Source organism: Ursus maritimus, unplaced genomic scaffold (assembly GCF_017311325.1).
Source record: "Ursus maritimus isolate PB19 unplaced genomic scaffold, ASM1731132v1 scaffold_16, whole genome shotgun sequence".
In the NCBI taxonomy this organism is placed as follows: Eukaryota; Metazoa; Chordata; class Mammalia; order Carnivora; family Ursidae; genus Ursus; species Ursus maritimus.
The window spans coordinates 6,698,972-6,725,420 of NW_024424008.1; the positions used below are offsets into that span (position 1 = coordinate 6,698,972).

At 42.2% G+C, this 26,449-nt stretch overlaps 3 protein-coding genes and 1 non-coding gene across 4 annotated transcripts in view; 3 read left to right on the forward strand and 1 right to left on the reverse strand.

Moving 5' to 3' along the window:
• The first annotated feature begins 467 nt into the window (after window positions 1–467).
• Window positions 468–1,690, forward strand: LOC103678100 (olfactory receptor 52K1-like). The gene has a single exon (XM_008707406.2). It carries the CDS (start codon window positions 512–514, stop codon window positions 1,514–1,516), a length of 1,005 nt encoding a protein of 334 aa, XP_008705628.1. The 5' UTR covers window positions 468–511; the 3' UTR covers window positions 1,517–1,690.
• Window positions 1,691–9,019: 7,329 nt separating this feature from the next.
• On the forward strand, window positions 9,020–10,115 carry LOC103678101 (olfactory receptor 52Z1-like). The gene has a single exon (XM_008707407.2). It carries the CDS (start codon window positions 9,096–9,098, stop codon window positions 10,113–10,115), a length of 1,020 nt encoding a protein of 339 aa, XP_008705629.1. The 5' UTR covers window positions 9,020–9,095.
• Window positions 10,116–15,157: 5,042 nt separating this feature from the next.
• RRM1 (ribonucleotide reductase catalytic subunit M1) overlaps window positions 15,158–26,449 on the reverse strand; it is a 34,320-nt gene continuing 23,028 nt past the window's right edge. Inside the window, exons 13-18 of the mRNA XM_008707408.2 lie at window positions 24,209–24,228; window positions 23,610–23,759; window positions 21,026–21,102; window positions 18,589–18,724; window positions 16,362–16,550; window positions 15,158–15,346 (exon numbers count right to left, since the gene is read on the reverse strand). Of these exons, the coding sequence (XP_008705630.1) occupies window positions 15,158–15,346; window positions 16,362–16,550; window positions 18,589–18,724; window positions 21,026–21,102; window positions 23,610–23,759; window positions 24,209–24,228 (761 nt within the window). The remainder of the gene's footprint in view (window positions 15,347–16,361; window positions 16,551–18,588; window positions 18,725–21,025; window positions 21,103–23,609; window positions 23,760–24,208; window positions 24,229–26,449) is intronic.
• On the forward strand, window positions 22,600–22,703 carry LOC121102972. The gene has a single exon (XR_005835129.1). It is a non-coding gene; the product is annotated as a U6 spliceosomal RNA (small nuclear RNA).

The following is a 26,449-nucleotide window of genomic DNA, read 5'->3' on the forward strand; positions in this document are numbered from 1 at the left end:
CCGCTATGAGCCTGCTTCTTCCTCTCCCACTCCCCCTGCTTGTGTTCCCTCTCTCGCTGGCTGTCTCTATCTCTGTCAAATAAATAAATAAAATCTTTAAAAAAAAAAAAAAGAAATTTTGCAAATGAGAACGTGCAAATTAAAATGAGTTTGTATTTTTCAATCATGAAATTACTAAAAATATTCTTAAATCATAGTAATTTAATACTAGCACCAGTGACTCTGTGACAAGACTGAGACAACTTTTTCAGAAATCCGCTTGACCTGCTCATAAATGTTCAGATCATTTGATCCAATAATCCAACATCCAAAATCTGCCCTGAGGAATATATTTGAAATGCAAAGATTTATTGAAAGATGTGTATCTCATTAAATTATGACCCTTAAATTCTCCTTTTTATTCTCCAGGAATACTGACTCATGAAGACCAAAGCCTGGTGAAGGTGGAGGTACAGAAAGCGGGCCTCCTGTATCCCTTATCGTCCCAGAGCCATCCTGCTCCCCAGGGACGATGTCCGCGTGGAGCAATGGCAGCTCCAATGTGTCCTATACCAGCTTCCTCCTGGTGGGCTTCCCGGGGCTGCAGGAGTCCCGCGCCCTCCTGGTGCCGCCCTTCCTCAGCCTCTACCTGGTGATCCTCTCTGCCAACGCGCTGGTCATCCACACGGTGGTGGCCCAGCGGAGCCTGCATCAGCCCATGTACCTGCTGATTGCCCTGCTCCTGGCTGTCAACGTCGGTGTTGCCTCCACCGTGATGCCTGCCATGATGTTCAGCTTCTCCACCCACTTCAACCGCATCTCCCTGCCTCGCTGTCTGCTCCAGATGTTCTGCATCTACTTCCTCATCGTCTTTGACTGCAACATCCTTCTGGTCATGGCCCTGGACCGCTATGTCGCCATCTGCTACCCTCTCCGCTACCCCAGGATCGTGACGGGCCGGTTGCTGGCTGGCCTGCTGGGGGCGGCAGCGGCCAGGAGCACGTGCATCGTTGCTCCGGTGGTGGCGCTGGCCTCCCAGGTTCGCTTCTGCCGCTCAGACGTGATCCACCACTTTGCCTGTGAGCACATGGCCCTCATGAAGCTCTCCTGTGGGGACATCTCCCTGAACAAGACCGTGGGGCTCACCGTCCGCATCTTCAACAGAGTCCTGGACATGCTGCTACTTGGAGCTTCCTACTCCCGCATCATCCACACCGCCTTCCGGATTTCGTCCGGCAGAGCACGTTCCAAGGCCCTGAACACCTGTGGCTCCCACCTGCTGGTCATCTTCACCGTCTACTCGTCCACCATGTCCTCGTCCATTGTCTACCGTGTGGCTCGCGCCACCTCCCAGGACGTGCACAACTTGCTCAGCGCCTTCTACCTGCTGCTCCCGGCTCTGGTAAACCCCATCATCTACGGAGCCAGGACCAAGGAAATCAGGCAGCAGCTGGCCACTCTGTTCCAAAGGGCACGGCTACCAGCGCCCCCTGACAAGCCCCGGGCTCTGCCCTCACAAACGGAGTTTCCTGCCTGACGCTTTGGGACTCGTAGGCCCTGCAATCACTCTCACTAGCGGGCAGGTAAATGTGCCAGTGAGTCATCCCTGCTGTGTTTTGGCTTTGACTCTCTGCATTCATCTTTGAGAGTCTTTTCATCCGTTTTCTGAAAGCAGCTACTAATCCAGTTATACAGGAACCGACTGCAAAGTAAGCTTCTGTCTCTGCCTTCTAAATTTTCTCCCCTTCTTCCTGCATGCGATTTTCCTTCATTCGTACATCGTTCATCAAACAGCTATTTTACATACATCATGCTAACCCAGTAATTGAAAAGAAAGAAAAAATAATCAGTCTCTTCCCTGAAGGAGGCTCCAGGCTACAAAGTTTCCAAGGTATAAAGACATGTAATGTTCAGCAATAGCTTTAGGTACAAAAGTCTGTGGGAACACAGAGGAAGGACAATGACTAAGACAGAACACTTCACAGAGAAGGTGAATTTGAGTTGTGTTTGAAAGATAAGATAAGGTGTTTGTGGGAGACGACGGGGCTAGAAGAAAAGGCATTCCAAGCCAAAGCAGCAGCAGGGGCAAAGGCACAGAGGCAGGGGTAGACACGGCCGAGTGGGCACTCCCCGCCAGTCCCAGTCTCCCTGGCACAGGGGCAGATATGGGCCAGGCAGGGAAGGAGACCAGATGGGCAAGCAGAGGCCGGGTGATGAAGGACCTCATCTATCATGATAAGGAGTTTGTGGTTTACTCCAGGCAGTATGTAGCCACGTCAGAGTCCAAAGCAGCAAGGTGGCAAGGTCCTCTCTGCGTTTTGGAACGATGGCTCTGCGGCCCTAGTAGAGTGTTGTGGGAAGAAATAAGATGATTGGAAAGAAAGACACTAAAAATAGACTTCAGAGGTTGTACATTTATGGGTAATGATCTAGAGTATGATCAGTGTTTGTGGCCTGGACTTGATGGACAATATGTCACTAGTGTTGAAGGAGCCAAATGATTAAACAAAGATGGCGTACAGATCATTGAATGAATGCACTGTACTGTAGTCCGGGAGAACGGCAGGAGTTGGGGAGGAAAGGTAGACTGAGCCAATGTCCTCTATGAAAGTGGGAAAAGGATCTTGAAGCTATGAGATAGCAAGGATGAGGAAGGAAGGGCATACAACGCTGGAAATTCAGCCCATACTACACTTGCAAAGCCATCAGGGAGGGAGCCTTTTTGTAATTTGTACAAAAGTATGCTATGTACTAGACACAGCTTTGATCAAAAGACACCGAAGGAAACTAAAAAGGTAAGCCACAGATTTGGGGAAGATATTTGCAATTAATTTAACCAAGAAGGAACTAGTATCTAGAATATGTAAAGAACAACTACAAATCAATAAGAAAAAGACAGACAACTTAAAAGTAAAATAATAGTAAAATAGGCAAAAGATGTAAACACTCACTTCAAAAAATAAGCATGAGGAAAGGTATTTGACCCCTAGCCTCTCGCATATAGATGTTCATGTTGCGCACTGTACAACTTCACACATCTATTGTGTAAACATAGCAGATTTGTACATGTATTACAAAATTTCCCAGCAGATGACAATGAAATTCTCATGCATTACTAAGGAGGCTGTAGATTGCTGAATCACTTTGATGGCAATTTGCCATTATCTAGTGAAATTGAAGATATGTGCACCCCATGACCCCATAAATCTCCTCAGACACATGGACGTCAAAATACATGTATAAGAATTTTCATATTAGTAGCATTGTTCCTGTGAAAAACTAGAAACAAAATCATGTCTTTCAGCAATAAAATGTGTGAATAGATTATGGTACATTCATATATTAGAATGCTATGAACAGTAAAATACAGTCACAAGGGCAACATCCATTCATGATAAAAATCCTCTGTGAAGTAGGTCTAGAGGAAATATACCTCAACATAATAAAGGCCATATATGAAAAACCCACAGCTAATATCATACTCAATGGTCAGAAACTGAAAGCTTTTCCCCAAAGGTCAGGAAGAAGACAAGAATGTCCCTCTTACCACTTGTATTCAGCATAGTACTGGAAGTCCTAGCCATAGTAATTAGAAAGCATAAAGAAATAAAAGACATCCAAACTGGTAAGGAAGAAGTAAAACTCTCATTATTTGCAGGTGACATGATACTCTATGCAGAAAACCCTAAAGACTCCACCAAAAACTACTAAAACTGATAAATGAATTCAGTAAAGTTGCAGGATACAAAATCAATGTACAGAAATCCGTTGCATTCCTATACACTAATAATGAAGCAGCAGAAAGTGAAATTAAGAAAACAATCCCAGGGGCGCCTGGGTGGCGCAGTCGTTAAGAGTCTGCCTTTGGCTCAGGGCATGATCCCGGTGCTCTGGGATCGAGCCCCACATCAGGCTCCTCCGCTAGGAGCCTGGTTCTTCCTCTCCCACTCCCCCTGCTTGTGTTCCTTCTCTCGCTGGCTGTATCTCTCTCTGTCAAATAAATAAATAAAATCTTTATTTAAAAAAAAGAAAGAAAAGAAAACAATCCCATTTACAATTGCTTCAAAAACAATAAAATATCTAGGAATAAATTTAACCAAAGAAAAATATAAAATAGTGATGAAAGAAATTCAAGATGGCACAAAGAAATGAAAAGACATTCCATGCTCATGGGTTAGAAAAATACATTTTGCTCAAATGTCTGTAATACCCAAAACAGTCTACACATTTAATGCAATCCTTATCAAAATACCAGCAGCATTTTTCAAAGAGCTAGAACAAACAGTCCTAAAATTTGTGTGGAACCACAAAAGACCCCAAATAGACAAAGCAATCTTGAAAAAGAAAAACAAAACTGGAGGTATCACAATTCTGTACCTCAAATTATGTTACAAAATAGTAGTAATTAAAACAGTATGGTATTGGCATAAAAATGGATGCATAGATCATTAGAATAGAACAGAAAACCCACAAATAAACCTATAATTATATGGCCAATTAACCTTTGACAAAGGAGGAATGAATATCCACTGGGAAAAAGACAGTCTCTGCAACTAATGGTGTTGGGAAAACTGGACAGCAAAATGCAAAAGAATGAAACTGCACTCCTCTCTATACCACACACAAAAATAAACTCAAAATGGAAAAAAGACCTAAATATGAGACCTGAAACCACAAAAATCCTTGAAGAACGCACAGGCAGCAATTTCTCTAACATCACCAAGGAAAATAAAAGCAAAAATAAACTCTTGGGACTACATCAAAATAAAAAGCTTCTGCACAGCAAAGGAAATGATCAACAAAACTAAAAGACAACGTATTGAATGGGAGATGATACTTGCAAATGACATATCCAATAAAGGGCTAGTATTCAAAATATAATAAGAACTGATACAATTCAACACCAAAAAACCCCACAAATAATCCAATTTTAAAACGGACAGAAGACATGAACAGACATTTCTCCAAAGAAGACATACAGGTGGTCGACAGAGACGCATGAAAAGATGCTCAACGTCACCCATCATCAGGGAAATGCAAATCAAAACCTCAGTGAGATATCACCTCACACCTGTCAGAATGGGTAAAATCAACAACACAAGAAACAAGTACTGGCAAGGATGTGGAGAAAAAGGAACTCTCGTGCACTGCTGGTGGGAATGCAAACTGGTGCAGCCACTGTGGAAAACAGTATGGACTTTCCTCAAAGAGTTAAAAATAGAACTACCTTACGATCCAGTAATCACATTACTTGGTATTTACCAAAAAAATACAAGAACACTAATTCAAAAGGATACATGCAACCCTATATTTATAGCAGCATTATTTACAATACCTAAACTATGGGAGCAGCCCATCAATTGATGAGTGGATAAAGAAGTGGTATATACATACAATGGAATATTACTCAGACATAAAAAATGAAATCTTGCCATTCGCAACAACATGGATGGAGCGAAAGAGTTTATAAAGCTAAGCAAAATAAGAGAAAGACAAATACCATATGATTTCACTCATATGTGGAATTCAAGACAAAAAACAAATGAGCAAAAGAAAAAAAGAGAGCAAGGCAAACCAAGAAAAAGACTCTTAACTATAGAGAACAAACTGATGGTCACCAGAGGGGAGGTCGGAGGGGGGATGGGTGAAATAGGTGATGGGGATTAAAGAGTACGTTTATCATGATGAAAAACTATAAACAAACAAATATATATATATAAAATAAAATTTTAAAAACAAAATACAGTAGCATGAATTTTTCAAACATGATATTTTTTTCCTATTTTTCTAAATCTCCTCAGGATATAATGGATTGTAGAAAGCCAAAAATATATACAGTGTATTGTGGGTTCATAATTTACGTAGAAATAAAACATGAGTGCAGTAACAGAAACACTGGGAGAGGGGAAACGGAAGGAGCCTCTTGTCAGACTCTCACACTGTTGAAGCGGAATAATACAACTGAAAACAGACCGGTAAGTCGAAGATGTGGACCGTAAATGCTAAAGCAACCCCTAAAATGACACAACCAAGCCACAGCTAGTGAGCTAAGAAGTAGAATCGAATCATAAAATATTCAATCCAAAGAAAGCAGAAAGAAAGGAAAAGAGGAGCTTTGCAGTTCTGCCATTGTCAAATGCAGAGTGGTGACGCCTTCCCGGAGGAGGCAGCCCCTGCCTCGGTGGGTCTCCGCTACTCACGGCAGAGTCCACGCTGAAGCCCCCCCGCCCCGCTCCCGAGCCGCGCACACTGGGCAGGTAAATCCCTCAGCAACGTCCGTGGGGCGCGCGGGCACACACACGCGGCCCCTAAGTCAGGTCCCTGGCTCTCCCACGGTCACCCAAGGGTCCCTTCCTGTCTCTGGGTGACCTGAGTGCCTAGGTAATCCCCAGACTGCAAGAGCGCCTTCCCCTCAGCTGAGCCTCAGGTCATCCCTGGGTGCCCCTGGGACGGGCCTGACCTGGACCGGTCTTGTTCTCTCTAAGCCTCAGCTGTCCCATGAGGGATGCCCTTGGCAGAGGGGACCGCTCTCTGAGAAATACCAAGAGCCGTAGAAATGAACCTGTTAGGACGCTGTCATCTCTCCCGGGGGTCCCCGGGGAGTCTGGGTTTCTCCTTGTCTCCCCCTCCGCGTCCTTGGACAGGACTGCCCGCTGGGAACCTCCTCGGGCTCCCCCCCTGGAACCATGGGTCTACTTATCCATCCCTCCTCCTTGGCCTCACAGATCAGAGCTTCTCAGAGGTGCAACCAAAGCCACGAGGCTGCGCCCCGACGGGAGACCACCACGGGCGTCCACGGTGAGGCTGGGGGTGAGAGGACAGGAGATTGAGGGGGATTTGGAGGCAGGAAAACCTGAGATTGGACCTGAACTCTGCCTATTACCATCGACAGCTTAGGCTCATATCCCAGCCCTACCATTTAATACATATGAGACTTTAAAAAAATTGGTTACCTTCTTTTAAACCTCAGTGTCCTCATGCATAGACAGGGTTAATAAATAGTATTCATCCCTCAGGGTTGCTGTATTAAAGAAACACTACATGGAAAAACCCTTGGACTCAGGTCTGGCATGTAGTAAGTGGTCAGTAAATGCTAACTCTTACCATCGCTGCTGAGACTAAGAAGGCTTGGAGCTCGTCCAATGCTGCCTCCTGTGTGGGGCGTGAGGGGGAAAGCAGAGGTGTGGATGGAAGAGTCCTGGAAGACCCAAAGTTGAGGTCTGGCTCTTCTTGTTAGATGAGACTGAGCAAATCACTTGGGATCTCTGAGCCTTGATGGGTTTCATTTTTCATTCATTCATTCATTCATTCATTCACTCAACTTCCAAGGGCTGCTCTAAGTTGCAAATGAGAATGTTTACTAACATTTTGCACATTCACTTGTTCCTTCCACACAACACTTACGGAGCACATCCTCAGCCGTGGGCTCAGGGCTGGGCACTGGGGCAGAGATGGAAAAAGACATGGTCTCCCCACCAGCAACCCTGTCAGTCCAGGGGGGAGCTTGGTCAGCAAGCGAGCGATCATTGCACGATAGAGTCATGTCCGGGAGCTTTGCTTGAAAGGTGAGGAGAAAGGGGCGCCTGGGTGGCTCAGTCGGTTAAGCGTCTGCCTTCAGTTCAGGTCATGATCCCAGGGTCCTCTGCCACCCGTGCTCTTGCTCTCGCACTCTCTCTCTCTCTCTTTCTCTCTCTCTCAAATAAATAAAACCTTTTTTAAAAAAATTAAAGGTAAAGGTGAGGAGAAAGATGGAAACCTCGAGGGTTATATAAAGTTAAGGTAGGGCTTATTTTCTCTAGACAGAGATGAACTTTTTGCATACGCTAAGGGGAAAGGGGGAGAAGCAGATGTCCTGAGGACAAAAGAGAGAAGAGACATCTGTCACTGGGAACTGAAGGCGGAGAGAGGAACACAGCGGCCAGTTTGTGAGGACAGGGCGGAGCTCTGCGTGTGGTTTCGACTTTTCCAGGGGAGGAGGTGGGCCTCTTTCTGCAGAGAGCGCACGGCTCTGGGATCCTCATCACAGCCTCCTACCCGTCCCTCTCCTCTCCTACTTGGAACACTAAGCCTGCAGGGTGACTTGGCTGGCTGGTCTCGGCCTCTACTCAGTCTGTAAATTCCTTTACCTCAAGGCCTCCAGAGCAGCCAAGCCTCTCCTCTCATTTCCGGAGCTCCATTTGCTGCTGGCTCTCACACTGCTTCTCTCCCCTCTCAGTCTGCTTCACTGCCATCTGCTCCTTGGGATTCTGTCTCCTGCCCTCTATAAACTTCTCATCCTCACAGAGTCATCTCCAGCCTTAACCCCTCGTCTACGCTCTCCGTCTCATTTTTGGTTGTTGACTGGGCATCACTTCATCTAACAGTCCTCACCGCATCCAAATGCAATGAATTAATTGCACCTCCTGGCACCCCAGCCCTGCTCCTCCTTTCTCAGGGTTCAGGAGCGCCAATGCCGTCATCCTCGCTAACAACAAAAACCCTTGAAATTACTGTTGATTCCTCGGCCTCTCCCCACTTCCAATTGGCTCGTAAGTCTGATTGATGTGACTCTCAAAACATGTCTTCAATCTCTCTCAGGACTTTCACCAGCCAGTTAACTGATCTGCTCATCTCTCATAGTCTTTTTCGTGGCTTCTGCCCCTCCTTGAGAAGGCTGTTATTCTCCATTTCCTTTCTTGACTGCTGTAGTGTCAAGAAGCTCCTTGAGGAACTTACCTGAGTAATCCTAAAACGCAAAACAGGAGAGCAAATTACAGTTCACGTGACAGAGACAGACCGACCTGGTTCAAGTTAAGAGGTTCATCGGCAAGGGCACCTGGGTGGCTCAGTTGGTTAAGCATCGGACTCTTGATTTTGGCTCAGGTCATGATCTCAGGGTTGTGAAATCGAGCCCCGTGTCGGGCTCCGTGCTGGACATGGAACCTACATAAGATTCTCTCTCCCTCTCCCTCGCCCTCTGCCCCCCGCCCCAGCACAGCATTCATGCATATTCTCTCTCTCTCTCTCTAAAAAAAAAGAAAAGAAAAGAAAAGAAAAAGAAATAGGCTTTCTTCCATTCCATTTTGTTCTAACAGTCTCTGATCCCCACTCCAGGGGCCAACCCAGGGCCAAAGCTAATGGGTGAGGATGGAAATGCCAGCACCTTCAACACCTCCTACACCAACTTCTTTCTGATGGGCTTCCCCGGATTGCGAGAGTGGCGGCCCCTCCTGGTCCTGCCTCTTACCTTTCTGTATGTGACCGTCATCTCTGCCAATGCCCTGGTCATCCACACGGTGGTGGCGCAGCGGAGCCTGCATCAGCCCATGTACGTGCTCATCGCCCTGCTCCTGGCTGTCAACCTTTGCGCTGCCACTGCCGTGATGCCCAAAATGCTGGAGGGCTTTGTGCTTTACGCTAACCCCATATCACTGCACGGCTGCCTGGCCCAGATGTTCTTCATCTACTTCACTCTCCTTCTGGACTACAATCTCCTGCTGGCCATGGCCCTAGACCGCTACGTGGCCATCTGTCACCCACTCCGCTATACTGACCTGATGACCTCCCACCTGCTGGGGGTGCTGGCCATTCTCGCCCTGACACGGAGCCTAGGAGTGGCAGTGCCTTTGGTGGTGCTAACGTCACAAGCTCGATTCTGCCGGACAATGGTGATTCCACACTTCACCTGTGAGTACATCGCACTGCTGAGCATAGCTTGTGGAGACTTGACTTTCAACAATAGGTTGGGACTGGCCATGCGGTTGATCACTGTGACCTTTGATCTAGCCCTGCTAGGGGCCTCCTACACCCGCATCATTTATGCTGCCTTTCGGATCTCTTCTGGGGGAGCCCGAGCCAAGGCCTTGCACACATGTGGCTCCCACTTACTGGTCGTCCTCACTATCTACCTCTCTGGTCTCTCCACCTCCATTGTCTTCCGAGTAGCCAAGACTGTGTCTCAGGATGTCCAGAACCTGCTCAGTGCCATCTACTTGCTGCTCCCAGGAGCTTTGAATCCTGTCATCTATGGGGTGAGGACCAGGGAGATCCGGCAACATGTGGTAAAGATGCTCTCTAGCAAGAAATCAGCCCAGGAGGTTGGGGAGAAACCAGAGAGAATGCAAAATATGATGGTGGCGGGGAAGCTGCCAGGGTGAGAGGACTTTATCAACTTGGGAAGTTGGGGCTGTGACCTCTGGGAATAAGAAATAAGCAGGTATTACTGAGGGACAGGCTGAAATCATGAGGAAATTATGGCCTCAACAGCAGGTTCATTGTTGGCCAACTATTGCTTTTTAAATTCTTAGAATGCTTTTTCTATTTCCATTCAATAATAAAATTGCTTTTACCTATTTTTTTATGATTTTATTTATTATTTGAGAGAGAGAGCACAAGTTGGGGCAAAGGGAAAGGGAGCAGCAGACTTCCCAGCTGAATGGGGAGCCCGACGCAGGGCTCGATCCCAGGACCCTGAGATCATGACCTGAGCTGAAGTCAAGAGTCAGATGCTTAACTGAGCCACCCAGGCGCCCCATTTTATCTTTACCTATTACCCTTTGATATTTACCTATTTATCTTTCTGTTTAAATTTGTCCTTTGTCCTCTTTCCCCTGAGAAAGCCCCAATTAATATCTGGATGTATGGAGCCTCACTGGAAGTTGTACAGAGCAAGTCAGACCACAACCCGCTCTGACCATTCAGTCTGGAACAAACAAACAGGCCAGGCCCTTTCCTGGGGCCCAGCCTCTCCCAAATACAGCCTAAGCCCAGTCTGACCAAATATACACGTCAGCCTTGCAGTTGCTAGTCTAACCCAAGCACACTGGTTGGGTTCTAGAGTCCTATCAGTTCCAAACACGGGTGAGGCCCCAGGCCTGATACCCCAACCTGACACAAGCACGCAGGTCAGGCCTACTCTAAGTATCCAACCAGCCCACACAAACAGATCGGGTCATGCCCAGGGCCACTTAGTCTGACAGACACCCAGACCAGGTCTTCTCCTGAGACCCAGACTGATCCAAACCAGACTGATACGGTACTTGAGTCTGACCCAAACCCATAGGTTAGGCCACTCTTCTCATGGCAGCCAGTGTGAGCTATCTAAAAGTTACTCCCTACTTAAAAGACTTCCACAGCTATCAATAGAATGGAAGGGGCTATGGTGCCTGCATACTGTGAGAAGCCACGTGTAAACCAGGCCCGAGTTTCCTCTCCTTCTGTTTACCGATCATAGGACACTCCCCATGAGGCCACAGGTGCAGGCTGGGAGAGGGGTAGTGGGAGTGAGGACCATGGGCATTTGGGCCACTTCTTCAGTAACTTACGTGTACTTCCAGGGCCTCTTGAGCCAAATGTGGTATATACCACTTCAATGTGTAGACCATTTGATGATGGAACACTGCTGTGCATGCCCAAGTTGATGGCTTGGTGGGTCAAACAGCACCCAGTTCGTGATGGGCAGCTCAGTTGCGTAGTGGCCCATGGTGAAGCACTGGGTCTCTACTAAGGCTGAGGAGCAAGCCAAAAGATGTTTCTCAAAAAGTGAGTAGTTATCAACAGAGGATGGCAGGGCTTTGCTCCAAAATCCTAAGAGCCTGCTAGAGGCTCTGAACAGCATACTTACCAGCTACTGCCACGTCAATGCGATAGACCTGCTGGATCATATGGCCCAGGTGGCAAAGCAGCTCGCCTGGCAGCCGCGGCCTGTTGCAGGGCCGTCTTGTTCCAAGCCCTACTCAAAACTAGTAGCTTTTCAGGTCATTTGGTAGAGGCCAGAGTAGCACACCCAAATGAGGAATATGTTGCCATGCTGCCTCCAAAATCCAGAGACCCACTAGGCATTGTGCGGGTCCTCTGGTTTTAAGAGAAGCCAGATGCAACAATTTATCTTTCACCATAGAAGGAACATCTCAACATGTCTCATACCATTGGAGCCCTAGAAATTTCACTGAGATAGAAGGCCCCTGAATGTTTGTCAGATTTATTTCCCACCCTCTGACACACAAACATTCTACCAATAAGTCTAGAGTAGCTGCTACTTTTTAGGTCCAATGAGCAGGTCATCGATGTACTGGGGCACTGGGATATATTGTAGAAAAGGTGATCAAGATGAACTAAATCATGACATCGGGCTGGAGAGCTGGTACACCCGAGGCAGAACACGTACACAATCACCCAGAACCTTGCCCCTTGTACTTGTTTGATTAGGAGTACCCAATGATGGTATTTTGAGAGTCTCTATTACCATATCACAGCATAAACTATCAGTATCCCTTCACTACTGGAAATAGTCATTAGTGCCTTTAAATCTAATCAGATTAGAGAACCAATTCCAGAAACTCCAAAACCAATTCAGAAGACTCATCTTCAAGATTCTATTCCTCTAGAACCACTTTTGGTACCAAAATTTGTGTCAGGGTTCTTGTTCTCTAGAGAAACAAAACCAATGAGAGAAGGGGGTGTTGGTAAAGGAGGTTAGGCGGGAGGCGAGGAGGGGGAGAGGGCGAGAGAGATTTTAAGTAATTGTCTCACATAATTGTGAGTCTGAAGTTGGCAGAGCAGGCTAGCATGCTAGAGACCCAGAAAAGAAGTGATATTGTAGCTTAAGTCCAAAGGCCGTCTGAAGGCAGAAGTCCTTCTTTCTTAGGGGACCTCAATCTTTTTTAAGGCCTTCAACTGATTGGATGCAGAAACTCAAATTCTAGAGGGTTCTCTGATTTACTCAAAGTCTACTGACTTATATGTTAATTTCATCTAAAAAAATATCTTCACAGCCGGGGCGCCTGGGTGGCACAGCGGTTAAGCGTCTGCCTTCGGCTCAGGGCGTGATCCCGGTGTTACGGGATCGAGCCCCACATCAGGCTCCTCCGCTATGAGCCTGCTTCTTTCTCTCCCACTCCCCCTGCTTGTGTTCCCTCTCTCGCTGGCTGTCTCTATCTCTGTTGAATAAATAAAATCTTTAAAAAAAAAAAAAATATCTTCACAGCCGTATCTAAGCTAGCGTTTGACAAAATACCTGTGTACCATGGCCTAGGCAGTTGGCACATAAAATTAACCATCACAGATGCCTAGGCTCAGAGCAAGCCTAGTCACACGTGGAAAAAGTGCCCTAGCATAGAGGCAATCTGCCCAGAGAGCTCCTGAAACTCAAGGAAATCTGTCAAAACATTAACTGAATATGCACTAAAGGTACAGAGACTTCAGTGATCATACCACACTAGGGAACAGTCTCTGCAAAAGTAGTTTGGAAAAGTCTCAGAGTATTTCAACAACAACCAAAAAATCAGACATTACAAAGAAACAGGAAAACACGGCTCATTCAAAGGAACAAGAAAAATTGGCAGAAAACATCCCTGAGGAAGCCCAGTCATCAGACTTACTACACAAAGATATTAAAACAACTCTCTCAAATATGCTTAAAGAGCTAAAAGAAAACATGGACAAAGTAAAGGAAATCAGAAAAACAATGTATTAAAATCAGAATATCAACAAAGAGATAGAAATTGTTCAAGGGAAACAAAAAATTTTTGAGCTGGAAAGCATAACTGAGATAAAAAATTCACTAAAGGGGCTCAACAGATGTGAGCGTAAAGAGGAATCAATGACCTTGGTGTTAGCACAGTTAAATTATTGGGTCTAAGGAACAGAAAAAGAATTAGGAAAAGTGAATGAACTCTAAGGGACCTGTGGGACACAAGCAGTGGACCAAAAGATGCATTTTGGGAGTCGCAGAGGAAAAGAGAGAGAGAAAGGAGCAAAAAGATTACCTAAAGAAATAATGGCTGAAAACTTCCCAAATTTAATGAAAAATGTGAATCTACTGATCGAAGCAGTTCAACAAACATCAAGGAAGATAAACTCAGAGATCCACACCAAGATACATTAAAATCAAACTACCAAAAGCCATTAGGATGGCTATTACCAAAAATACAAAAAACTAGCACGTGTTCGCAAGGACGTAGAGTAACTGGAACTCTCATGCACTACTAGTAGGAATGGAAAATGGTGCAACTCCAACAGAAAAGTCTGGCAGTTCCTCAAAAAGTTAAACAAAGAATTATGATATATTCTCACAATTCCACTTCTAGGTCTATAATCCCCAAAACTGAAAACAGTAATTCAAACAGATACTTGTCCATCAATGTTCATAGCAGCATTATTCACAATAGCCAAAAGGTGAGAATAACCCTCCATGCCCATTAACATATGAACGGGTAGACAAAATGTGATATATACATACAACGGAATATTACTCAGCTTTTAAGAGGAATTAAAATCTGCTATATGCTACCCGGATGAACCTTGAAAACATGCTAAGTGAAGTAAGCCAGACACAAAAGGTCACATATTGTAGTATTCCATTTATATGATGCACCTAGAATAAGTAAATTCAAAGACAGAAAGTAGAACAGGGGTTACCGGGGATTGAGAGGAAGGAATGAGTAGTTATTGTTTTAGAGTTTCTGTGTGGGATGATAAAAAATTTCTGGAAATCGGTAGTGGTGATGGTTGTATATTGCATATGTACTTCATGCCACTAAATTGTATGCTTTAAAGTGGGTAAAATGGTAACATTTATGTTACGTATATTTTACAATAAAAAGAGGAAATAGGCATATGTTAAAATCAGAATCCTAAACAGCATCTATGTAATTTTTCTTAAAATCTCTTCCCTGTTCAAAAAATGTTCAAAAAAACATTTGAAAATGTTTTTTCAAATTTGACCTTTGTATGAAAATAAATGACAAATCTGGTCTCACACAATCACTTAGAAATGTTTATTTCAGAATGACCTATAGAACCTTATCCAGATAAAGGTCCTGTCAGCACTTCTCACAGGTTATGACTCAGTTTTGCTTCTATGGACCCACCAGTCAAAGCAGCAAAACTAAGTTTCCTTACAAAAACTGAGGTCACCAGAAAAAAGGTGACAGGTGGGCAATGAAACCCTACTCAATCACTCCCTATTTGCAAGATGACTTCTTTTGCACTCCTAAAACTTCTACTTTGATTCCAAAGATATCAATTTAAAAAAATCAATACTTTCACACTATATAGAAATAGTACTTTAAATTGACTGATCCTTTTGGGGCAATAAGGTCCAGCAAAGCCTTAGCACTTCAAGCAAACCTACTACACCTATCTATGCTCAAGAAGTAGTTTGGCTGTGAGGAAGTGCTGGTCTCTTCTAAGCCTCTCCTCAGGACCCACACATCAGACACTCCTCTCTATTCTCCAGAGAGCACACCATGGCTGCCGTGTTCCTCTCCTTCTCTTCTTCTTCTTTTGTTGCCTTCTCCTTATCTTTCAGCTTCTCCTTATTTAGCGTGAACTGGATTGGATTTGCTGCTGGTCGTGTCCTTAAGTAATACATCCCAGTCTTCAAACCCTACAAAGGAAGCAAATACAACTATTAGAAATTGTAAGAACAGTAGGCATTCAAGACCAATGTTTAAAATACATTTCCATAAATCAAGTCAGATTGTTTTCTAAATCTGAAATTCCAACACCTCCAGGGAGCCTTCTCAAAAATATTTAAAGAGGTAGAAAGAGTCAGACAGTATATTTTGTTCCTTTTGCTGCTAAAAAAGCTTATCTCTTTGGAAATGTCAAATATTTTGGTTTTCTTGTTTTTATGTGTATGACTTCCAAGTTTGCCTAAGACAACATGTCTGCCTTATAACTATTTATGGAGCTAGACTTGTCTCTGTAAAGAACAGATGATGACTACTTCAAGGATAAGGATCATCTTCTACTCAGGATCCCCAGTCTTAGCATGCAGTACGTGGTCAATAAATGTCTCTTAAATTAAAAAAAAAAAATTGTAAATCTACATAAATTCCCAGAAGAATGCCAGGTATTAAGGATAGAATCCAAAATCACAGGACTTTACAACTGGCAATGAGAAACTAAGTAACTGGCTTTTATACTGTCAATAGTTAAAGTGGGAAAACAATGGATGTTTTTGAATAGTGGGTTGGCACGTGTCAAGTTTTATTTTAGAAATGGCAGCAGTGGCCAAGACAGACTAGAGCAGCTACTAGAAGCAGGGAGATCAGTTAAGAAGTTTAAGAATAATGGCAGTAGAACAGAAAGAAAGATATTCAAGAAACAGTACAAAGGAACAACCACAACTCGGTGAGTGATTGTATGGAGAATAAGGGGAGGATTGTAGGTAACTCCAAGGTTTCAAACCTAAGAATGAAATAATCCTAAAAGAAATAAGAAAATCCAAAGTGAGAGCTTGATGTGGTATAAAAACCATAATTTGGTTTTAACATATTGGATTTGAGGTGAAAGAGCTGCTAGCTGGCAATATTTAACAGGTAGCTAGAATATAAAACTGTTCCAATTCCAAAATATTCCCAGCTGACAGCAAGTCCTCCTTGACTTCCTCCACTAACCTGCTTCCAGCCGTAGAAGTGCATACTAGTGAGTTTGCCATAGTTAGGCTCAGCGATGTGGATGTTCAAAGACTGGCTTTGATCAATGAAAGCACCTCTTTCAGCTGCCATCTTAAGAACGGTTTTCTGTGAAATTTCCCACACAGTCTTGTAAAGTTGCTTCAGGTCATCAGGAATTTCTGGTATGCTCTAAAGAAGGAAAAACAAATGTTTATTGCAGTCTGGCCGAAGAAATAGGTATATTTAATGTAATTAATGATACAAGGGTCTGGCCTTAGTTCTACTTCCTGCCAGATCTGACCGTAACATTCAGCATCATACAATATGATCCTTATCAAGTTTCCTAAGACTGCTCAGCTCTGGCTTAGAATGTCCAACAAAACTCCATTTAACCAACAAAATATCTGGCTAGTGGTAATGATTTTAAGATCCACCTCTATTGGGGTTATAGCCAAAACATTCATTGTTCTAGAGGTACTTAATAATAAAAGGAGCTAAGCAGCAACAAACGACACTTGAATTCTGCAGAAAACACAAGTAATCAGGGCTGTAACTCACAGGTAGACAATCAAGGGAAGCAATGAAAACAAACCCCTTCTGGAGTCAATAGAAATAATGTTTTCTTAGGTTTGGGGTTAATTTGCATCAAAACATACAGATTAGCTAACGCTACAATTTCTGCCAGCAAGTATAGAAATGTTACAGAAATCCTTATCTGTGTTGCCAGGGAGACAAATGTTTAGACAGAGGTCTCCATCTACAAATTTATTAATACTTCTTGATTCTTGGCTGCAAATATATTGTTAAACACTATCTGTGGCTCTGTTCTTTGGACTTTGAGTCCTCAGTCTCCACCATACTTTTTAATTAAGTTTGACTGTCTAATTTCACACTTTATATCAGTGGTCCCCAAATTCTGATGCATTTTGGAATGACCTAGGGGACCTTTAAAAAATACTAATGCTTGGCTCCCATTTCCAGACATTCTAATTTAATTGTTATGGGTTACAACCTAAGCTTCAGAATTTTAAAGGCTCCCCAGTTGATTCTAATGTACAAAGAAGTCGGCAGCTCCTGCTTTATATTATTGCACAAACAAGAGGGTAAACCCTAGCTATGTGAAGATGTATATAATCCTAGCACAACGACGCAGAGGTGAACATAAGCCCATATGACCACAGTGAATAACCTTTCTCTCCACTGAATGGGGTGAGAAGGTACCAACGTCCAACTTAGCTTCCAGAGAGCACACTTAATTTTCATGCTGTACCTGGATAGAACCATTGCATGCGATAATCTGATTTTTCATCTCTTCATTCCATAAGCCCCGCTCAGTAAGATCCTTCAGTAAATGAGGATTTACAATCTGAATAGAAAAGCAAAAAAGATGTCAAGGAATAAATAAGAATGACAGGGCCTAAACAGGATCACAGGCCTGGAGCTTAAAATAAGTAAGATCACTGAAGAAGTATTTAACATTAAATTAGTCGGTAAATTCTGTATTTTAAGACTGAGAGGCCCATCCTACCAAACAGAAGTTATATTCTTTTAAAATCTTGACCTGTGAAAGAAACATAATATTTGCAAAAGTGAAAAGAACTAGCATTGTGTAAGATGGGCAAATCTATGTGGATTACTTCTTTTTTTTTCCCTAAGTAAGGATATGATAAATACTTAAGAAGAAAAATTAGAAATGTATCCACTCCAAACCTTATAGAAACTTATTTCAGGAGATCTGGAAATTCACAAATAAAAATCTTTTAAATTAGTGGTTCTCAATCCTAGTTGCACATTAGAATTACCTGGGAACCTTAAAACAACACTGGTCCGACCCACCCAGAAACTCTAATTTGTAAACCAGGCTGAGAACCATTGTCATGGTTCCATATACTTCTTGCTTCTATATACATCTTGAGTTTCACTGTATATTCCGGAGTAGCATCTGAGGTCATGGTACATATTATTATGATTACAGAATGGTTAAATATCATGTGAACTCTAGTATCAACAAGTTACTTTCCTACCCAACCCTCGATCATGCATTCTTTTAACAGATATTAAATATCTATTATTAAATAACATAGAATAATACTGGAGATAAAGAGGACTCACTTTATCAAAGCTTTGCCCCCATACTAAGCAAAAGGGACATACTAAATTTGAGTTGGCATTCACTCCCAACAACAGGCTTTTGAAAGCTCTCCTGTAGATCTAGTTGTGATCTCACCTGAAATTCTCCTGACAAGACTCTGCGAGTATAGATGTTGCTGGTATAAGGTTCGATGGACTCATTATTTCCCAGAATCTGAGCAGTTGAAGCAGTAGGCATCGGGGCAATAAGTAAACTGTTTCTTATACCATACCTAAAGAAAAGGAGATTATTAGGCGCCGGTACTAAGCTTCAATCTGCCAGGAAGGCAGCTACTTCACACCAGTGCAGTCAATGCAGATGCTGTGAGTGACCTCATACATGCATTAGACTCACATAATGACTTTGGAATTTAACCCCTATAGAGATGCAACTCACAGTATGGGTGGTATAGCTCGCCCCTCTCCCAAATGCCTGACTCCTAAACAAAATTAGCACAGTTTTACTGCTGACAATTCTTATCATGCCATGACTCATCAGCACGTGATACACTAGCTTGCCCAAGGAAATAATCATGTGGCTGCTGAAGAGTCCCCACCTGTATCAGGGTACATTCATTCAACCCTCATTCTTTTCTGTGTGCTCTACGATCACTGTGCGAAGCCCTTTCAGGAAACACAATGATGTGAAAGTGGTCAGAATCCAACATCTATCACCAAAATTCTCCATGGGAAAAAATGACGCTCGAAGTATATTCCTGACTTCCTCTATTACCTCTTCAATCGTAAGTTCCCAGATGAAGGTTAACATCTTTTCACTCTATTCACTGCCAGAGAGAGTGCTTAAGGAAGAATGTACTATCTGAACACTGAAAATCTTCAAACTGCCCTTAGCTCGTCCTTCAAAGCTCAGCCTAAGAGATGACCACTCTAGAACATCTTTCCCGACCAGGCAGACACTATTAAATACAACTGCCAAATGTAAATATTTCTTCGGCGAACATTTTCTATGACCTGTACCTTTATGTATACTTTACTTGTGCTACATGTCTCACCTTAGTTAGTCTTAAGTTTCACAAACACCAAGAGTTTGTCTTTCCTATATTCTATACCTCTGGATTTATACAGCACTTAGCTTTAAGCTTCATATCCTAATGGAATCTGTACAACCAGGATCTTAACATCACTTTGTCACTTTCTAGTTTTGAGGCATCAAGCAAACCACCAGCTGATTCATGTATTACTTCCTCAGTAAAGGGGACAGTGATTTCCTATCCAAAGATAGGAAAATGTTTTGAAAAGTCATATATATATAGGACATACCAAACTATGGAATTGTCTATAATCATTAAAAACATGAGGTAGATCTGCATGTACTAAGAGAAAGATGTCCAAAATAAATCACTAAAAGTCTTAGAATATGTCAAGTTTGATCATATTTTTATAACAAAACTGTGTGCATCTGCAAATGTACTGAAAAAGGTCTAGAAAAATACACACCATTAACAATGGTTATCTCTGGGAAAAGGAATAAGTTGGTTTGCATTTGTTCTGTGGAACAGGTGGTTGGCAGGAGAGGTATAAAGAAGGTCTTTCACCTTCCATTTTGTTTCTGTATTTGAACTTGGTTATTCATGTATTAATTTTGAAATTTTGAAAAGTTGTGTATAGAAAAATATCCATAGTATTTTGAGAAAAAAATAATAATAAAATACATGTCCATTTTTGTAAAAGTTGAATTTGCATATAAATGTACACAGACACAGACGTTCAGAAGAAAGTCTGAAAGATGAAAAACAAAAAGATACAAACAGATTTTTAGGAGGTGGTACTGGGATAATTTCATTCTACTCCCTTTCACACATACATTTTCCTAAATTTTCTAACATGTATTATTAAGTAATAAAACAATTTTAAGGCAAATAGATATTTTTTAAAGAGTATTTTAAAGCTACTGCTTCCTTCTGTAAACATTAAACACTCTGCATACACATTAACCCAGAGATCACAGGCTCAAGAAGAATGTGGAAACAACTTGTTTTATTATTCGCTAAGCAAAACATCCTACCTGCCCTTAAATCTTTAATGTTAGTTAGTTTGAAAGGCCTTAAAAACCTCAAGTTTTACATTTTTCTTTCACCCTCCAAAAGCTCTTCCAAATCCTTAACTTACTCTACGACAACCAATTCAGCAAAAGCCATTTAGGTGCCTGAAGTAGTTAAGCAATAAATAAAAGTGAAAAACATTTAGAGAGCAAGCACACTTGGAAATACGAAGTTTAAGGAGAAAAAGAATTGCTTAATCCAGGTCGTTAAACCCCTAAAACAAGATCAACTAATAATACCTACCACTTATTAATATGCTTTTCATTCTATCACGCAATTTGTAGGTTACTATTCACATATTATCTTACAAAGCATTTTTACAAAAATAGTTCCGCAGATAGGTCATTTTAGACCCATTTAAAAAAGAAAAAATGAGTTTCAGAAGTTAAAATAACATACCTAACTTCTGAAAACCAGAATGAGAACCTAAACCCTCCTTACTTCAAAACTACCTTTTATCTCTTTGCTTACTTTGCAATCTTTTCCTTGAGAAGTTTCCAGTCCCACAGGTCTGTGGGAGTAACATTCCACATATCGTACTGAAGGATCTAGGGAATAAACAATGCAAACTTGACAAATTACTCTGTAACAATTTAAAACCATGACAAAAACCAAATGACTAACTGCCATGCCCCACAACCCAACAAATGTCTTCTAGTAGAACTGCATGAGGAATACAAAGCCCAGAGATTTCCCTGGACAAACTTTCATATAGTCATAATGATCAAAAGCAGGCTAAGAAAACTGGTTGAGGTTTATCTCTTCCCCATGTCCCTGATGTGACCCCTCAGAAAAACCATATCACATCTATAAACCAGGAAATCCTAACATTCATGTAAGTATGTTGCTGAGATGCATTCTCTTTTTGTACAGTAAAAACGTTACTCTAATTTCATCTTTCTTAATTGCCTTGATCTATTTATTTAGCTATTAAACACCTATTTTCAAAACACTGGATAGCAGATTTGCTAAATATCGGCAGGGAAGATCAGGACTAAAAATAATGTAACATTTATTTTACAATGAAGAGACTCATACTACCAATAAATAAGGCAGTGTGGAAAGCTGCATTCTAAGACAGTTCCCAGGTTCTCACCCCCCTGGTGGACAGGCCATGTATAATGTCCTCCTCCTGAGTGTGAACAAGACCTGGGAATATGATGGATGTCACTTACATAATTATGGCAAAGATGAAAAGTTTCTGCAGATGTAATTAAGGTTACCAGTTAATTTTGAGTTAAACAAAAGAGAGATTATCCTGGGTGAACCTGACTTATCAGATGAAGGCCCTCAAAAGAGCAACTGGACTGGGCTTCATGACATGAGAGACTTCCCTCCTACTGGCTTTGAAGAAGCACGAGGTCATGAATTCTGCAGGTACAAACAAATGAATTCTGCCAAAAACCACATGAGCTTGGAAGAGGACTCTGAGCCTCAGAAGAGACCACAGCCTCTGTCAACACCTTGACTATAACCTTGTGAGACCCAAAGAAAACCACCTAGTTAAGGTGTTTTTATCTACTAAATTTAGCAAAAGAAAACTAAAACAGCGTTCTTCTTAAGTCACTTTTACCAATGACTCGTTCTAAATAAAACATTAAAATAAAGGGGCACCTGGCTGGCTCAGTCGGTGGAGCATGCGACTCTTGATCTCAAGGTTGTAAGTTCAAATCCTATGCTAGGTGTAGAGATTACTCAAAAATAAAATGTTAGGGCGCTGGGTGGCTCAGTTGGTTAAGCGTCTGCTTTCAGCTCAGATCGTGATCCCGGGTCCTGAGATCAAGCCCCATAAGGGGGCTCCCTGCTCAGTGGGGAGTCTGCTTCTCCCTCTCCCTGTGCCCCTCTCCCCAGTTTGTTCTCCCTCTCTCTCTCTCAAATAAATTAATAAAAAAATCTAAAAAAAACAATAGAATAAAATAAAATCTTTAAAAAAACACATTAAAATAGAGTATCCTTTTTACCTAGAGAACAAAGTACCGTATTAGTTTCCTATGGCTGGTATAACAAATTACTATAAATTTGGTGGCTTAAAATAGCAAAAATTTGTGCTCACTTCAGCAGCACATACACTAAAATTGAAACAATACAGAGATTAGCATGGCCCCTGCACAAGGATGACATGCAAATTTGTGAAGTGTTCCATATTTAAAAAATATATATATATATATATACACACACATATATATATACATATATATATACATATATATATGTATATGTATATATATTCTTAGTTCTGGAAGCCAGAAGCCCAAAATGAACAGGCTGGGAGGACCACGCTCCCTCCAGAGGCTCTGGAGGAGATTCTGTTCTTTGCCTCTTCCAGCTTCTAGTGGCTTTCAGCATTCTCGGGTTGTGGATACGTTATTCTGACCTCTGCCTCCATGGTCATGTTGCCTCCTCCTCTCCTCTCTCTTGTAAGGACTATTGTCACTGGATTTAGGGCCCACCTGGGTAATCCAGGATAATCTCATTTCAAAATCCTTAATTATATCTGCAAGGACCCTTTTGAAATCCAAAAAGGTAACATAGGTTCCAGAGATTAGGATGTGAACACATCTTTCTGAAGCCTACCATTCAGCCTACTGTAGGAACTTACAAGCAAAAAGAAATTTCATCTATATACTTACTCCTCTGCTGACCGGAGAGCCCTCATAGGTTTCATATGGGCCATGCTCCCTGGCCAGGTCACAGCTAGCTTCCAAGGCTCCATAATAAACGGTTTCAAATATCTGCTTATTCAGTAGCTGGGCTTCTGGACTCTCAAAAGGATATCTCATCAGAATAAAAGCATCTGCCAGACCTTGTACCCCGATTCCAATGGGGCGATGGCGTTTATTTGATAAGCATGCCTTTGTGCCAACAGATTTAGAGAAAAAGGAGACATTACTGAACAGAAATGGCAACATTCTGCACCAAATGATACATGCTCTCTTTTTATCTCTGTTTTCTCACACCATTCCAATGACAGCCATTTAAATGATGACTGGCAGACCATGATAAACTCCAACTTGGATTTTAAGAATTACCAATAAGTAGAGACTTCTATTCATACCTCTGGGACAGGGTAGTAGTTAATATCAATAATTTTATTCAAGTTTCGGACAATGACTTTGGTGACTTCAGCCAGCTTCTTAAAGTCATATGTGTGTTCTGACGTAACATACATATTGAGGGCCAGGGAAGCCAAGTTACAGACTGCAACCTGGAATGCAAAGAAAAAGGGTCAAGAATCACACAGTTTTTACTCCCCCCACCCCATGTCAACGACAACACATGTAAGCCTCCAACGCTCTATAAAATTTTTATCTTCTCCCTCTTCATCATTCATTTCTAGATCCCAATACCTATTCACATGTGAGCTGTAACATGCACCAGTGAAATAGATAAGACAGAGAATCTGTGTTCCACAGCCCACGGCTCTATTACCAGACAGACCTCCCATCATGCTCTTATTTCTTATGTATATCTGTCTCAGTCAGCAGATGCGCGCTGTCCAATACAGGAGCCACTAGCCACATGTAGCTTTTTAAATAGAATTAAAAATTCAGTTTCTCAGTTGCACTAGTTATATTTCATGTGCTCAATACCCGCCAGATACATTTCCATCACTGCAGAAAGCTCTTCCAAATTACACATTCCCACCTTACTCACACTGAGATTCTGAGAAGCCCCTAACAACAGGGGATCCAAGCTTGTGAATTCTGAAAAAGCTCTTCAGGTGATTATCCACTACACTACACTAGGTGGTAAGCTTTCTCAGGGAAGAAACATCATCTTATTTACCCTCATATTTTTAGTACTAGTACCACTTCTGGGTATATAAGAAATGCTTAATACTGTTAAATGAATACACTTTCTTTTCCATTTTGATTGTGACTAGCCTAACCCAAAAATCTCAATTCCTCTCACCTAGATTCCCTCATGCCCTTCATTTATCTACTGAATTCTACACATGTTGCCTAAGTACCCAGTTTTAAAGCATAGCTTGGATCGCACAAGTCTGATAAATGCTAGGAAGAAAAACAAGGCAGGAAAAGACAAAAGGGTTGTAGTAATAAGGACAGAAGGAGGGCCATTTTTAAGGTTAGACAGCAAGCCACGTGGCTATCTGGTGGGGGAGAACATTTTAACATTCAAAGCAAACAGCAAAAATCTTAAGGAGGGAGTGTGTTTGATATACTTGGAAGTTAGTAGGGCTGCAGCACAGTGAGCAAGGGGGACGGTAACAGATGAGATGGGCATACCCAGCTGTGCATGAACTCATAGGGCACTGTAAGAATTCTGGATGGAAATGAAGTACTGATACATGCTACAACACAGATAAGCCTTGAAAACAAGCTGAGTGAAAGAAGTCTGACACAACAGACCACCATATTATAAGATTCTGTTTATAGAGAATGCCCATAAGAGACAAATCCAGAGGCAGAAAACAGATTAGTCGTTGCCAGGGGCTAGGGGAAGAGGGCAACAGCAAGTGACTGCTAAAGGGTACAAGGTTTCTTTCTAGGTTGATGAAAACTGTTCTAGAAGTAGATATTGGTGATGGTTACACAACCTTGTGGATAAAAAACACTGAAATATACACTTAGAAATGAATTTTATGGTATAAGAATTATATTTCAATTTTAAAAAAATGAACAAACTCTGGATGGGCTGGAAAGTCAAAGAGGAGTGCTGTGTAGAGGAATGATACGACCTGATTTTTGTTTTAAGACGGATCACTCTAGTCTGTATAGCATAATCTATCCTGTAAAATAGTTACTTGAGTGCAGTATATGCCAATTTTCTCTAACAATGAATTATATGTTTGCAGAGGGCAGGGGCCTGAGCCATAGTCATTTACATCCTAGAGCACTCGGTACCATGTCTTACACATGGCTGGTGCTCAGTAACTCTGGCTGAATTAAACCACAACCTTAGCAGTATGTTTCATTCACGTACCATTTCCTTCCCAACTTTTCATTTGTCGTGTTTTTTAGGTCCTAGTATATGGGATCTGCTCCTTCCTCCTCATTTCTATAGTTTACATCCAACATCTGAGCAGCCTGTCATCCAACCACTGCAATAATCTCTGCAAGCTAACCTCCAACCTCCTCTCACACCAAGACACTCTATTACCAGAAATAAGAACTATCTTTCTCATCCTAGCATTTTTGACGCTATTTTCCTTTCAGGAACCGACAAGGGCTTCCTACCTCTGTGACATGCCAGACATTTCACCTCCTATCTCTCCTCCCCCAGCCACAGCCATCTCTCCATCTACCAAACCATGATATATTTGCTCTATCAGAACAAACTGATTTGACAATCTCTGCACAAAACCTATTCCTGTCTCTGATCTGTCTGATAGGCTGTTCTTCCCAAATGGAAAGCTTTTCCAGAAACTATTTTTTAAAAAACCAAATCTGTGCCCCATTTCTAGCCTCGACTCTTCTGTGAAGCGCCTTAAAGATTTGACATTAGAATTCTGTCTCACCATTCACTGAAAGGACTCTCTACCTGCTTACATACTTTAAACTCAGTGAGCACCCTGACACATTGAGTTTGTCCTAAACCACCATACTGAACACTGAGAAACGATTATTACAATATGCGTGTAAGAAAAAAAGTGAGCCTTTTCTACATGGCTTAGACTATAAGATATTTAAGGGCACAGGTCACATGTGTTCCCTTCTTCGTCATCTCTCTTTTAGTGCCCTTCTACTTACAGCAAACCATCAAAACTCCCTTCCCCCATCTCAAGTAAAATCAAGTGAGGGATTCACAAATCATAAGTGCCTCAGGTTCCTCTCTCAGGAGTCTGGGCAGAGGTTTGTCTACCTACCTCATCTTTGCTGGTATACTCTACTATTTCTGTGCACAGGTTGCTGCATTTGATCGTTCCCAGGTTCT